This window comes from Enhydra lutris, unplaced genomic scaffold (genome assembly GCF_002288905.1).
Source record: "Enhydra lutris kenyoni isolate GAN:26980312 unplaced genomic scaffold, ASM228890v2 scaffoldscaffold111, whole genome shotgun sequence".
Taxonomy (NCBI): domain Eukaryota; kingdom Metazoa; phylum Chordata; class Mammalia; order Carnivora; family Mustelidae; genus Enhydra; species Enhydra lutris.
In genome coordinates this window covers 1,304,773-1,317,196 of record NW_019154195.1, presented here as the reverse complement: position 1 = coordinate 1,317,196, position 12,424 = coordinate 1,304,773, and the positions used below count along the sequence as shown (strand labels likewise).

General features: G+C 51.2%; 1 protein-coding gene across 1 annotated transcript in view; it reads right to left on the bottom strand.

The window, feature by feature from the left end:
* Positions 1-405: 405 nt before the first annotated feature.
* Positions 406-12,424, bottom strand: part of LOC111139605 (NLR family pyrin domain containing 5) — a 24,049-nt gene continuing 12,030 nt past the window's right edge. Inside the window, exons 5-10 of the mRNA XM_022491925.1 lie at positions 9,981-10,151; positions 7,911-8,081; positions 5,709-5,879; positions 3,741-3,911; positions 2,275-2,445; positions 406-538 (exon numbers count right to left, since the gene is read on the bottom strand). Of these exons, the coding sequence (XP_022347633.1) occupies positions 406-538; positions 2,275-2,445; positions 3,741-3,911; positions 5,709-5,879; positions 7,911-8,081; positions 9,981-10,151 (988 nt within the window). The remainder of the gene's footprint in view (positions 539-2,274; positions 2,446-3,740; positions 3,912-5,708; positions 5,880-7,910; positions 8,082-9,980; positions 10,152-12,424) is intronic.

The window sequence follows — 12,424 nt, the reverse complement described above, 5'->3', positions numbered from 1 at the left end:
CAACAGGCTTGTATCCGCCACATCTGGGGGCCACTCTTAGGACCTAAGTCCTCCCACTCTTCCCCTGGATCATATCCCCAGTGCTCAAGGTCACGAGGTGATTATTCCCTAAATGCTCCCAGTGCTTATTTTATTTGGTTTTCTCCACATGCCTGAGGTAGGACAGACATGTCATAGACACTGAGATCCTAGGGTCAGAACAGGACAGCCTATGTTGGAGGCAAATGCAATAACTAAATTACATGGGACACATGAGAATGGTCACCAGTGAGGGTTTCGTGAGACCCGGAACTCGTATTCCATTCCTGAGAGGAAGCTCCTGGGTACAGCTTGCCCTAGAAGACTGCTTTTATGTTTCTCCATCAGAGCGCGTGTGTGCATGTCGGTGGGGGGCAGTTCTTGTTTTCAGTTTTTCCACCAGTACCGGTCATCTTCATCAGTAGAATACCAGCTGTCACCAATTATCATCTGTGGCTTTCGTCGTTGCACCTCCTCTAGCAGCTTCCTTATTTGAGTGGGATATTGCCATTTCCACAACCTGGGAAGGCGGAAAGGGGACATGTTACTCTGGGGATTTGCTTCTGACTGCTTCTCCTTTCCTTAAAAGTCCTGGAAACACCACCAAGGATCTGAAGACTCTTCTCGTACTCTTTTTTTTTTTTTTTTTTAAGATTTATTTGACAGACAGAGATCACAAGGAGGCAGAGAGGCAGGCAGAGAGAGAGGAGGAAGCAGGCTCCCCGCAGAGCAGAGAGCCTGATGCGGGGCTGGATCCCAGGACCCCGAGATCATGACCTGAGCAGAAGGCGGAGGCTTTAACCCACTGAGCCACCCATGCGCCTCTCTTCTTGTACTCTTGAAGCGCTCCGTAGAAGAGTAGATCCCTGCATGTACAGGCGCGCGGGGACGTATTCATGCTGCACCGAGCTTCTGTAAGCATCGGCCCCTCACCACGGTCCCCAGAGACAGGCACGATCACTCACCCATCCACGAACTCCTTCCTGAGAACCTGCTTTGTGCCGGGTCCTGTGACAGGGTTGGGAGGCAGGGCGGCCAGTAAGGCTAAGTGCCTGCCCTCGTGAAGTACGTGTGGTGGGCAGGAAAGGGAGGTATTCAGTAGGCGCACAGCGTCGTCTCCATCTTACGGAGAGGGAAATGGGCTCCCGGAGGCTCTGTGAGTAGAATCCAGGTCTGACTCTTCAACTGCTGAGTCCCATGATCACAGGCTCAGTTTGCCCAAAGCTGCGCTGCTTTGTGAGTCATTGATACAAATATGCTCTCTTTCAGCCCAGTCTCCTGCCTTTGCAGCCTATTCGCTGAGAGATCGCTGGGAGTTCCCCTGCCCACAGCGAGGCTTCGGAGTCTGCAGAGCTGTGTCTTCCAGTCCATCCTGGTCCTCACATCCCCCACTACAACCACCCTGTTACGTCCATACACCGACACTGACTGTTGTAGGACCCCAGCCCCTGTCTGCTGTGGAAACCAACAGAGACCAGCCAGCCTCCGCAGGCTGTCCGTCCTAACCGTTTTCAGTGGGTGGTTGGGCGGCCGTCTCTGCCACCTCCTCATGACTTTTCATCGTCCCAGCTGACACTGTGGCCATCACACACCGACTCCCCACCCCCTTCCCGGCCCCTGGCACCGCCGCTGACCATTGGTCTCTATGACTTTGCCTGCTCTGGGGACCTCACTCAGGTAGGACCCTGCTCTATCCTCTTCCTGCATCTGACGTACTTCACTGAGCATAATAACCAGGAGGTTTGTCCCTGTTACAGCAGGTGTCAGGACGTCCTTTGGTTTTAACGCTGAGGGACAGTCCACTGTGTGCACAGATCACACTTCATGCACCCCTTCACCAGAGAACAGACGCCTGGGCTCCTTCCGCCTCTGGACGTCTGTGAATGATGCTGTTGTGAACGCGGGTGAACAAGTAATTCTTCTAGATCCTGGTCTCAGTCCTGTCGGGGGTGTGCTCAGAATCGTTGGGTCATACAGAAATTCTACTTCTGAAGGATAAACATCTCATTTGTATGTTGTCTCTCTGTTCTTCCTCAGCCCTTCCAGAGGTAAGGTCTGTGATATCAGGCACCTTGCTTCTGTCTCTACCCCTGCATCCCCAGGACGGTGCCCGGAGCACAGTGGGCACTTACTGGTTGAACAAGGATCTGGTTGTCAAGCTACCTGTCAGCCTCGGGATAAAGGGCTTCTCCCCCGGCCAGCATGCCTGCAGCAGAAGGGGGTGTGTGTCTTGGAAGACAATCGCCAGGGACTCACCCGATTATCTGTAGGTGGCACGTGGGCTGCGCGAGGGCCAGACACAGCGTTGTCATTCCTTCAGGGCTGAGATCGTTCCGCATCAGATTCAAGCTGGTCAGGTGCTGGCTGCGGAGGACGGCCGAGGCGAGGACCTCGCAGCACCTGGCAGTCAGTCCACACGCCTCCAACCTGCAGGGCCAACACGCCAAGAAATGCCTCCAAAGTTCAGTGACTGACCCTTCAACCCATCGGACTTCCAGGGCAATGTTTAAGATGGGGGGCGGGTGGTGGGCTCTACCCCTGGCGTTTCTGGTCCCGCAGTTCTGGGGGAGGAACCTGGACATTTGCATTTCTGACGATTCCCAGGCAATGGTGCTACCTACCACGGCTGCTGGCTCTCCCGTTAAGAGGTGCTGGGTGACTTAATGACAGTTGTGGAAAGAATGCAAGGTAATGGGCGAGCGTGCTTGCAACCAGGAACTGAACAAGGAACATGGAGAAAGACTTGCTGAGAACCTACATTTCACCTGGGACCCGAGAGACAAGAAGGAAACCAGATGAACGGGGCAGGAAGTAGTGACGGGGGTGGGGAATTGCACACAGCTGGCCCTCGCGGGAGGGAGGCTGGGACACGTCTGAGCCACGGACAGTGAACCACAGGGGAGATGGCCACAGGGGAGCCAGAGGCTCCCTGTGTGAGAGGAGGCTGGGCATTTTAGGTCACATTAAGGATTTAGGATTTTATCCTTGGAGCCGCCGATGGCTGGACAGCTTCGTGAGATGTAGTAACTGGATGGCAGCTGCGTTCTCCCGTGTTGGAGACACATGTCGAGGTACTCAGAGGGGGACAAGCTATGAAATGGTTTACCAGATGGAGCGAAACACTGGCCATCGTTGAAACTGGGCAGTGAGCAAGCCGGTTTTTAACGTCCCAATCATTCTAGACTTTGTGTGTTTGGGGTGTTCTTGTGATAGGGTAAGAAGTCGTGGGGTGTGCTTGGGTAGTTTTAACTGCCTATAGTTTGATGGTGAGGTAGGTTTGGATAAAGCTTACTGTTATTATGGGTTTTGCTTCTAAAATACTATCGAAACCTCTGTGAAAACAGGAAGTCTCGACAAGGCCGACTGTGGAAAGAGGAAAGGGGAGGGAGTTCCGTGAGCGCACAAGGCACAGCATGGATCCCCCACGGGAGTGAGGTTAAGCTGAAAGTGGCGGGGGTCCTTCCCTCATTGTCTCAGAAAGAAGGGAGCGTGGGGACAGATATCAAGTGGTTTCGTGGTGGAACGTCCAGGGCTTTCCCCGGAAATGGCTTTATGTTGATGCGAAGGGGTTGAGCTCTATTTCTTGAGCAGCCGCAGAACGCGGCTGGTTCCAACGGGATCATGAGAGTGGGGACAGCGCCTCACTCAGCAGCGGGTGCTCAGCTCCCCCTTCCCCCGCCCCAGCCCTCACACCGGGCCAGGAGCTCGCGCCGCACGCTCACCCCAGCCTCCGCACAGAAGCCCTCCGGTGCCTCAGCCCCTCGCACAGCGCCAGGACGCCGTCATCTCCCAGGGCGTTCACGGCCAGATCCAGGCTCTTCAGGCGTTTGCTCCTCGTGATCGCGCAGGACAGCTTCTTGCAGCAGACGGCCGTGAGATGACACTTAACCAGCCTGCAAGAGGAGAACCCGTGTCCTTTGAGGAGCGTGCTAGAGCGGGGTGGTGCCCAGAAGCCTCGGCGGGGCTCTCCTCGACTCCTTCCACACCAGGAACCTTTCTGTCCGTCCCTGGGAACGGCTCGGTCTGGGCAGCGTCCAGGGCTCAGGTGAGGAGGGCTGGTAGTGGCGGGCGGGGAGCTCGCGGGATGGGCCTTGAGGGATCTTTGGAAGAAGAAGAGAGCCCATCAGAGGGTGCTTCCCGCCTGCAGGTGGGATACAGATTCTCCCTGGTGGTTGGAGAGAAAGAGACGGGGAAAAACACAAGTGAGGAGAAGCTGGGAGAGTCCCTGAGAGGGTGAGAAATGAGGACAGATGACAGAAGGTACCGAAATGCTAGATGGGGTTGGGGTCTGAAAGGAGAGGGGTCTTGTGCTTCTGTTCCCAGGATGAATGGGAAGGATGGGAACGGAGAAGGCCCCTAGCGGATGACTCATCTGCGTAGATGATGGAAACAGCTCTGCAGTCTCCTGTCTTCATCTAAGAATAGAACCATCCCTTGGGGATGAGAGCGCCCAGCTTCATGAGGCGTCCACGCCAAGAATGAGCAGGAGCTCAGCTGCCAGGGCTCACACCTGCTCACCAGGTAGAGTGACCAAGCCTCAGGTGCCAGCGAGGGTCAGCGATGATAGGACACAACCCCCAGCACATGACTGTGACCCCAAAGAAGCAGCACCTCCAAGTGATTAAGCTTTAGTGTCTACACCATGCCAGAGTAGGGCTTGAGATGATGGGTTCGTGAACACAAACGTAGGAATGGACACTTGGGTGGGGAGCACTCAGATCTGTGGGCTACGATCTCTATCCACTTTCTTTCTTTTGTTTATTATTGGAGAAGGAGAGATATTAAAATAGTCCTACTTTATGGTTCACTGATTGTACCTTTGTCACTGAGAAGAAGATACTACCAAGTACACAAAGATTTAGAAGGCACGCATGACTAAAACATTGGGCAGAAGCTCAGTGTCCAGCTTTGGGGGATTTTTAAAGTTATGATGCATCATTAATTGGAATTCCATACCTGACCTAGTTTAGGGTTATGGTCTGCAGATCCTCAAGTGAGACCAGAAGGCCAGGTTTTGGCTCCTAAGGGACTTCTGGTCTCCCCTGGAAATGACTGGTAGGGGGACTACGTGAGTCTAGACACGTGAAATGTTGAAAGCGCTGGGCCTGCTATGTGGCAAGAACCCTCTCAGCGTAACTGCTGGGATCCTTTCTTTGTAACGATTGTGCCTCCAGGAGGAATTTGCCGAAGTATTAACAACATTTACTGCTCGGTTGTTAGCCTGGGGATGGATTTCTCCTCATTGAGGACTTTTAACTTTCCTGTAGTCTGTTTAAGGACAGAACACTCTTATTAAATAGAAACATTTCAATAAATGGTAAAGAAATTGAGCCCCAGAGGGAGAAGGTGTTGACAGCGAGCCCTCCCTCTCCACCCTACATGCAGAATGAACAGCTGAAGAGTCATTTAGGGCAAGCAGAGGTCTTGTGAGACGTGAACGGGTTTTGGAAATCGAGGGTGACGTAAGCTCCAAAAATGCTATCATGGGGCTCCTGTCTGGACTCCTTCCCATGTCCTTCCCACACTCACTGTGGCAGACATGGGAAAACAGGAGCATCTGTTGACCCAACTAGACCCAATTACCAAGAACTAAGTTTTGGTACCAGTCTTCCCACTCACGTCTCTGGACTTGCTAGGAACCCCAGACCCCAATATGGGAGAGCTGACCCCCAACCGCTATTGAAACTTACTCCAGGTCCTGGAGGTGACAAGATGGTTCCATCAGGACCTCACAGAGAAGGTTCATCCCATCATCTTCCACAGGGTTCATGCTGAGGCTCAGATGTGTCAGACGTTTGTTGCCCATAAGCGCGAACGCAAGAAAGCCACAGCTGGCGACATCCAGGTTGCACTCATTTAGCCTGTGGGACGCACACAAGGGAAAGAGGAAGGTCATACCCATCACTTGCCATAAGTCACTTGGGTAAGTCACTTCTGTTGGCCTCAGCTTCCTCCTCCTTTAAGAGGGAATTATGTAAGGGGACACTTAAGGAGGTTTTGGCTTGGGTGACAGGATGACCATGAAGTGCTTGGCACAAGTCTGGCCAAATGCATGCACCAGATGTTCAAGATCCTCTTTTTAATTTTCCTTCGTACTTGATGTGTCACTTTCCTATGGCCACCGTAACGAATCACCACGAGCTTAGTGGCTTAAAACACACATCCATCTTACAGTTCTGGAGTTCAGTGGATTTTTACTGAGGTAAAAATCAAGGTGTCAGTAGGGCTGTGTTCCTTCTGCAGACTCCTTAGGAGAATTGGTTTTCTTGCCTTTTCTGGCTTTTTATAGGGCTGCTCAAGTCTTTGGTTCCTGGTCTTCAGTCAGCAACCCCTGTTACTACATCTCCTCTCCCACTTTTCCTTTCCCTCATAACAACCCCTTCGAGGACATTAGGGCTACTCAGATAATCCAAGATAACTTCCCATCTTAAAGTCCTTAATTTGATCACACCTGAAAAATCTCTTTTACCACGTGAGTTTACATATTTACAGGGACTAGGACATGGACATCTGGGGGGGGGTCACTCTTCTGTCTACCAACCTCAGTATCTCTCCATCACTTACTCACTGAGGAACCTTGGAGCCCACAAGGTAGACAAGCATATTCAAGTTATAATCTTTAACAGAATTTACGGCCACAGGTAGACCATTAGCCTATGTTGATTTTTTAAATTACAGTGTTATTGGTGAGCTAACTGGTCAGTGGGGGTGAAATGGCTGAAAGGGAAGGGACCCCAGCAAGGGAAGCTGACGTGTGGAACAGGTGTGGCACTGGTCTCTTGTTCTCACCAGCGGACCAAAGGTGTGGGCTGGAAGAGGACCCCGGCCACGGGGTGGCAGCTGTTAAAGCATTTAGGGAGACAGCTTGCTGCCCACAAGCTAGAGGACACGGCCTCCCCTAGCTGTGTGCGTGGTACCGTCTGGAGTGCTGGGACACCACCTCTGTGGCTGCCGACCCTGGGTCACTATTACCGTCATCTGAAAATCTCGGTTATCAGCTTCCCCTCCCAGAACCTAAGCTCTGTGAACCCAGGGACCGCAGTGGTCGTCTGTGTATCACCAACAACCGAGAACGTTCGCCGGTCGCCTGTGCTTAAGGGTGTCAGTCCTCATTATTCATGGGCTGTGCGTTTGCACGTTTGTCTGCTTGCTCAGATTTGTGCGCGGCCGCCCGAATCCGTCCTCGTGGTCCTCGTGGTCCTTCATGGACGCACGTGCGTGTGCACAGCAGAGCGACATTCCAGCCGCCCGACGCACACGCTCCCACGGAGGGTGAACTCATTTCAAATTCGTCGTCAACAGATCTCCTTTCCGTGATCCAGTTAGTGCCACTTTTTTGGCGTTTTTGTGGTTTTTTTGTTGGTGATTCCGTTAAGTTGTGGTGCTCACGGGCCGAGCTGAAGTCCGGCCCGCGCTCCCGTGCGCGAGCAGCTGTGCTGGTGCCGGAGAACGCGCTTCGCAAAGGAGCTTCGCTGCGCCGCGAGTCACGGCGCTGGGCCCGGAGCGCCGCGAGAACGAATCAGCGACACGCACTCAATCAGGGGTCCTCAAGCACACACAGCAAGGTTAGGCGCTGGTTGGTTGATGAAAACGAGACCTGAGGCTCTCAGGAACCTAGCCCCGTGTTCCCCTGTGAGCGGCGGGGGCTTTGTGGGCCAGAACTGCAGGAAAGAACGAGAGCCGCCTGGATTGGGATAAACGAGGACTTCCCGCTGCAGGGAAACGGGCAGAGGTGGGCGTCTCCGCGCACGGAGGGAATCGGCGGCCGGGACGCTGCCCTTATCCGTCCCCTTCACCGAGCAGCCACGCTCCCACGGCTCTGAGCTTGCCAGGGGGACGTGCTGTTTGTGAGAAGGCAGTGCCGTCCCCCCAGGAAAGCGAGCCGGACTCACGTCAGCCTCCGTAGCCCGCAGCTGGGCAGCTTTATGGCTCGACACAGCAGATTCACGCCTTCGCGCCCCAGGCTGTTGCTCGACAGGCACAGGTGCGTCAGACTCTGGTTGCTGATGAGGGCTGAGGCCAGGTCCCGGCAGTCAGCGGCTGTGAGGCCACAGTTCCCCAGTCTGCAGGGAGAGCGCCGCGGGGGAAAGCATGAGGTCTGTTCTGAAGGTTCCCTCCCTCCCTCCCTCCCAAGGAAGGGACAGAAATGCCAGCCCGTGGCTGACCATGCCCTCGAAGACATATGGTGACGTCACACTGTGTCTTGGGTCTAATTTGCAAAGCCCACCCTGATGTTCTGGGTGGCCTGGGCGACGAGATCTGCCATCACCCACAACACATGGATGAGGTCAGCCTGCTCCCCCTCCAGGTGTCTTTGCTCCTCGCATGTGCCATGAGGTGTTGCTGAGATGAGGGACCCCCCCATTTAGAAGGTGACCTTCCCAGTCCATCTGTGTCTCAGAGCTCAGTACACAATAACACTCGAAAACGAGAAGTTTGTTGTCCTTCTCTCATGGGATTGTGGTAAAGTTAAATGAACTAACACATCTAAAGTGCTTAAAATCATGTAAAAACAAGCATTTACTCCATATTATCGAGAGCAGCTTATTTGGATGAAGAACTACTGGCTGGCTTGGATTAGAAGGGGGTCAGGATATGTAGGCCTGAAACACGTCACTTTGGCATAAGGATGATCTTGAGCTGAGAGCAGCTGAGAAAAAGCAGACGCAGGAAGGGCTCTGTGTTCTCCCCCATCTGCCTAAAACAGGGCATGGATTTCCCTTGTGCATGTGTCCCTCCTCTTTGGTACCAGCAAGAGAATAACCCTTGCACCAGAGATGGACAGGACATGGAGAAGAGTCATCATATAACCCTTACCGTGAGTTCCTCTCATATACTAGTCACCTACCCACAATTTATCAGCCCCCAGAAGCCCCAAACGCCTTTTGTCTAGTCACTTCTCTGTAATTTAGTGTAACTTTGGTAAAATGACATAGAAGCTTGAGTCTAACCACTTCTTTGTGTTTCTCACATCTTTTCTGTGAAGCCTCCTTGCCCATTAAAAAAAAATGTAGTACCAATAAAATATGTGTGCTCTTTCTCTTGTCAATCATGAGTTTAATTTGCAGGCCTCAGACATTGAACATAAGAGGATAGAGGGAATGTCTAACTCCTATAGACTGAGGGAGAGAAGATATGTTGGCTTCTAAGGTGATCCTCTCCCCCTCAGGACTTTATAAGGTAATTTGTACCATTTTGTTTTTTATTTTTTCTATGACTTTAGACTCAAACTCCCCATGAAAGCAGGATGTTATTGACCTGGCATGCTTTGGGAGAGGTGCGGGAAACAACTTCGCCCAGACTGTAGGTCATCAAGGGGAGCTTTCCTAGCCTTAGGTGTCAAACCAGAGCTCAGGTTATAGTTTTGCTTTTTATTCCCTATGTGGCCCTAGACAAGAGATGTCCCTTCTTCTGGATTCTATTTTCCTTATCAGCCAATGGGGTGGAAATAATTCCTAGCGGGCAGGCTGTGAGGATGGCATTCATGGGACGAGAACACTCAGCACGCAGCCTGGCGTTCTTGGACCCCATGGATGGCAACTCCAACCGCAGGCTACAACTCTGGGATTTTGGCGCTGGTGAAACTTTCCAGTATGTTACACAGCAGTACGAACTATGAGCACAATGCCGTATGTGAGATCCCAGATCTTATGCGTCTTTTAACGGTACATCTGTACCCTTTAACCAACTCCTCCCCGTTTCTCCCCTCAATCATCAGCCCCTGGCTGTTCCCATGCCTTTGGCTTCTGCCCTAGACTTTTGTATTATTCAGAGTTTGGTAGCAAAGACACAGATGTTATTTACTGACTTTTTAAATACCTCAATATCGGGGCACTCCCGTGGGGTCAGAACTCCCATTGTAACCCTTGGCTTAGGCACCCACTAATTCCCTCCCCCTCCCCCACCATCTGGGCCGCGTCAGTTAAGAGATAGGATCCCTGTTGGAAAGAAGAGCGACTCACATCAGCTTCTGCAGAGCGCACTGCGAGGCTGTCAAGGACTCACAGAGAGCCTTTACGCCCTGGGTTGCCAACTTATCTCCTACCAGGCTGAGAGATTTTAGGCTGATGGATGTAACAAGGATCTGGGAGATCAGCAGGCAACAGGCGGGGGTTAGTCCACAGTGACCCAACCTGCAGAGATAAACAACGGGAAACACATTCTCATTTCTACCCCCAAAGCAAATTTCCTTGTGCACCAGCTACTCTGGCCATGTCGCTGATTTCTGGACACGGTTTGCTCTAGGTTCAGGGTCTGAGCATCTGCTATTCCTCCTGTTCGAACCGCCCCTCCTCATCCCCAACCCCTCATCTTTATGTGGTTCAGTTTTTCATTCAGTGTCACCTCTACTGAGTCATCCAGTCTCCAAACCTTACCTAACTATGCTGGCCCACCCCACCTCCCCCCAAACCCCTCTCTCCAGCATTACTTCATGCATAGCAAGGATCGCCAACGTTTGCACTTAAAAAAAAAAACTGAAGTAAATCTTACATGTAACATTGTGTAAGCTTAAGGTATAAGCATGTTGATTTGAAACGTTCATATACTGCAATGTGATTGCTGTCGTATCAGTAGTGGGTACCTCCATCAGGCCATGTAATTATTTCTTTTTGTGGTGGAAATAATTAAGACCTAGTCTCTCAGCAAGTTTTATGTTGATAATACAATGTTGTTGTCTGTTAAACTGTGCGCTAGGTCTCCAGGACCTGTTCACCTACTAGTTGCAAGTTTGTATCTTTCAACAACATATTTCTATTTTCTACCCCCCCCCCAGTGGCTGATAAACACCATTTTACTCTGTTTTTAGGAGTTCAGCTTATTTAAGATTCCATACGTGAAATCATAGTGTGTCTGTCTTTCTCTGACTTGTCTGTTTGCATGATGTCCTCAAGGTTCCTGCGTGTTGTTGCTAATGGCAGGATTTCCTTCTTTCTCGGGACTGTTTGCACTTGTTTATGGTTTGTCTTCCTCTCTGGAATGGCGTCTCGAGGACCCTGGCTTGGGATGGCAGACGCACGTGGGGCAAAGCCAGATGCTCGTCCACAGTTGCTCTGGGTCCATTAAAGCTCAAAACAGACCTTGTGTTTCTCGGTCTCGGCAGAAGCAAACAGTACTAGTGTCTTTAGACCAAGTTAATCTAATCAGCAGAACACACTCCCAGGATCTGCAAATCCGTGGTAACAGCCCCGAACTGAAAAGGACCAAAACGCCGCGGACAGGTGAATGGCTGTGCTAACTGCGGTGTATCCGTCCTACTGAGTGGTACTCAGCCCCGAAAATGAGCGTGCGCTGACAGATGCGGCCGAGGGGCATCGGCCGCTTGAAAAAGAGCCGATCTCGGGGGCGGGTGCCTGGGCGGCTCAGTCAGTTAAGCATCTGACTCTTGATTTTGGCTCAGGTCCTGATCTCAGGGTCATGAGATCGAGCCCCACATCAGGCTCCACACTGAGCATGGAGTCTGCTTAAGATTCTCTCCCTCTCCCTCCCCTAACCCTGCTCTTGCTCTAAAACAATGTGTGTGTGTGTGTGTGTATGTGGGTGTGTGTATGTGTGTGTGTGTGTGTGTATATATATATATATATATATATAAAGCCCGTCAGGAGGCAGTGACATACTATAGGATTCTACTTAGAAAGCATTGTCCAAATGACAAAATTATGGAGATGGAAAACATCAGTTATTTTCAGGGATTAGGGATGGTGTGGCTGGAAAAGGGAACAGGGTGATGACCCTCGATCTTGGGTATGGTGTGGTTTTACAAGTCCCCACCTGAGACCAACAGGCAGAGAAGGACCTCCATGTGATGGTCAGTGTCCGTGTCCTGAGTTTGACGCTGTGTCATAGTTACATAAGGTACAACTCTGAGAGAAACTGCCAGGAGGGCTCCTATCACCTCATTTTCTGTCTTTACGAGACACTGATGATCACAGCTTTGTAGTAAAGCTTGAAATCAGGCAATGTGATGCTTCCAGTTTTGGTTTTCTTTTTCAACATTTCCTTAGTGATTCGGGGTCTCTTCTGATTCCATACAAATTTTAGGATTGTTTGCTCCAGCTCTTTGAAAAATGCCAGTGGAATTTTGATCAGAATGGCACTGAAAGTATAGATTGCTCTAGGCAGTACAGACATTTTAACAATGTTTATTCTTCCGATCCAAGAGCATGGAATGGTTTTCCATCTTTTTATGTCTTCTTCGATTTCTTTCATGAGTGTTCTTGTAGTTCCTCGAGTACAGATCCTCTACCTCTTTGGTTAGGTTTATTCCCAGGTACCTTATGGTTCTTGGTGCTACAGTAAATGGAATCGATTCTCTAATTTCCCTTTCTTTGTTTCCATTGTTAGTGTATAAGAAAGCCACTGATTTCTGTACATTGACTTTGTATCCTGCCACATTACTGAATTGCTT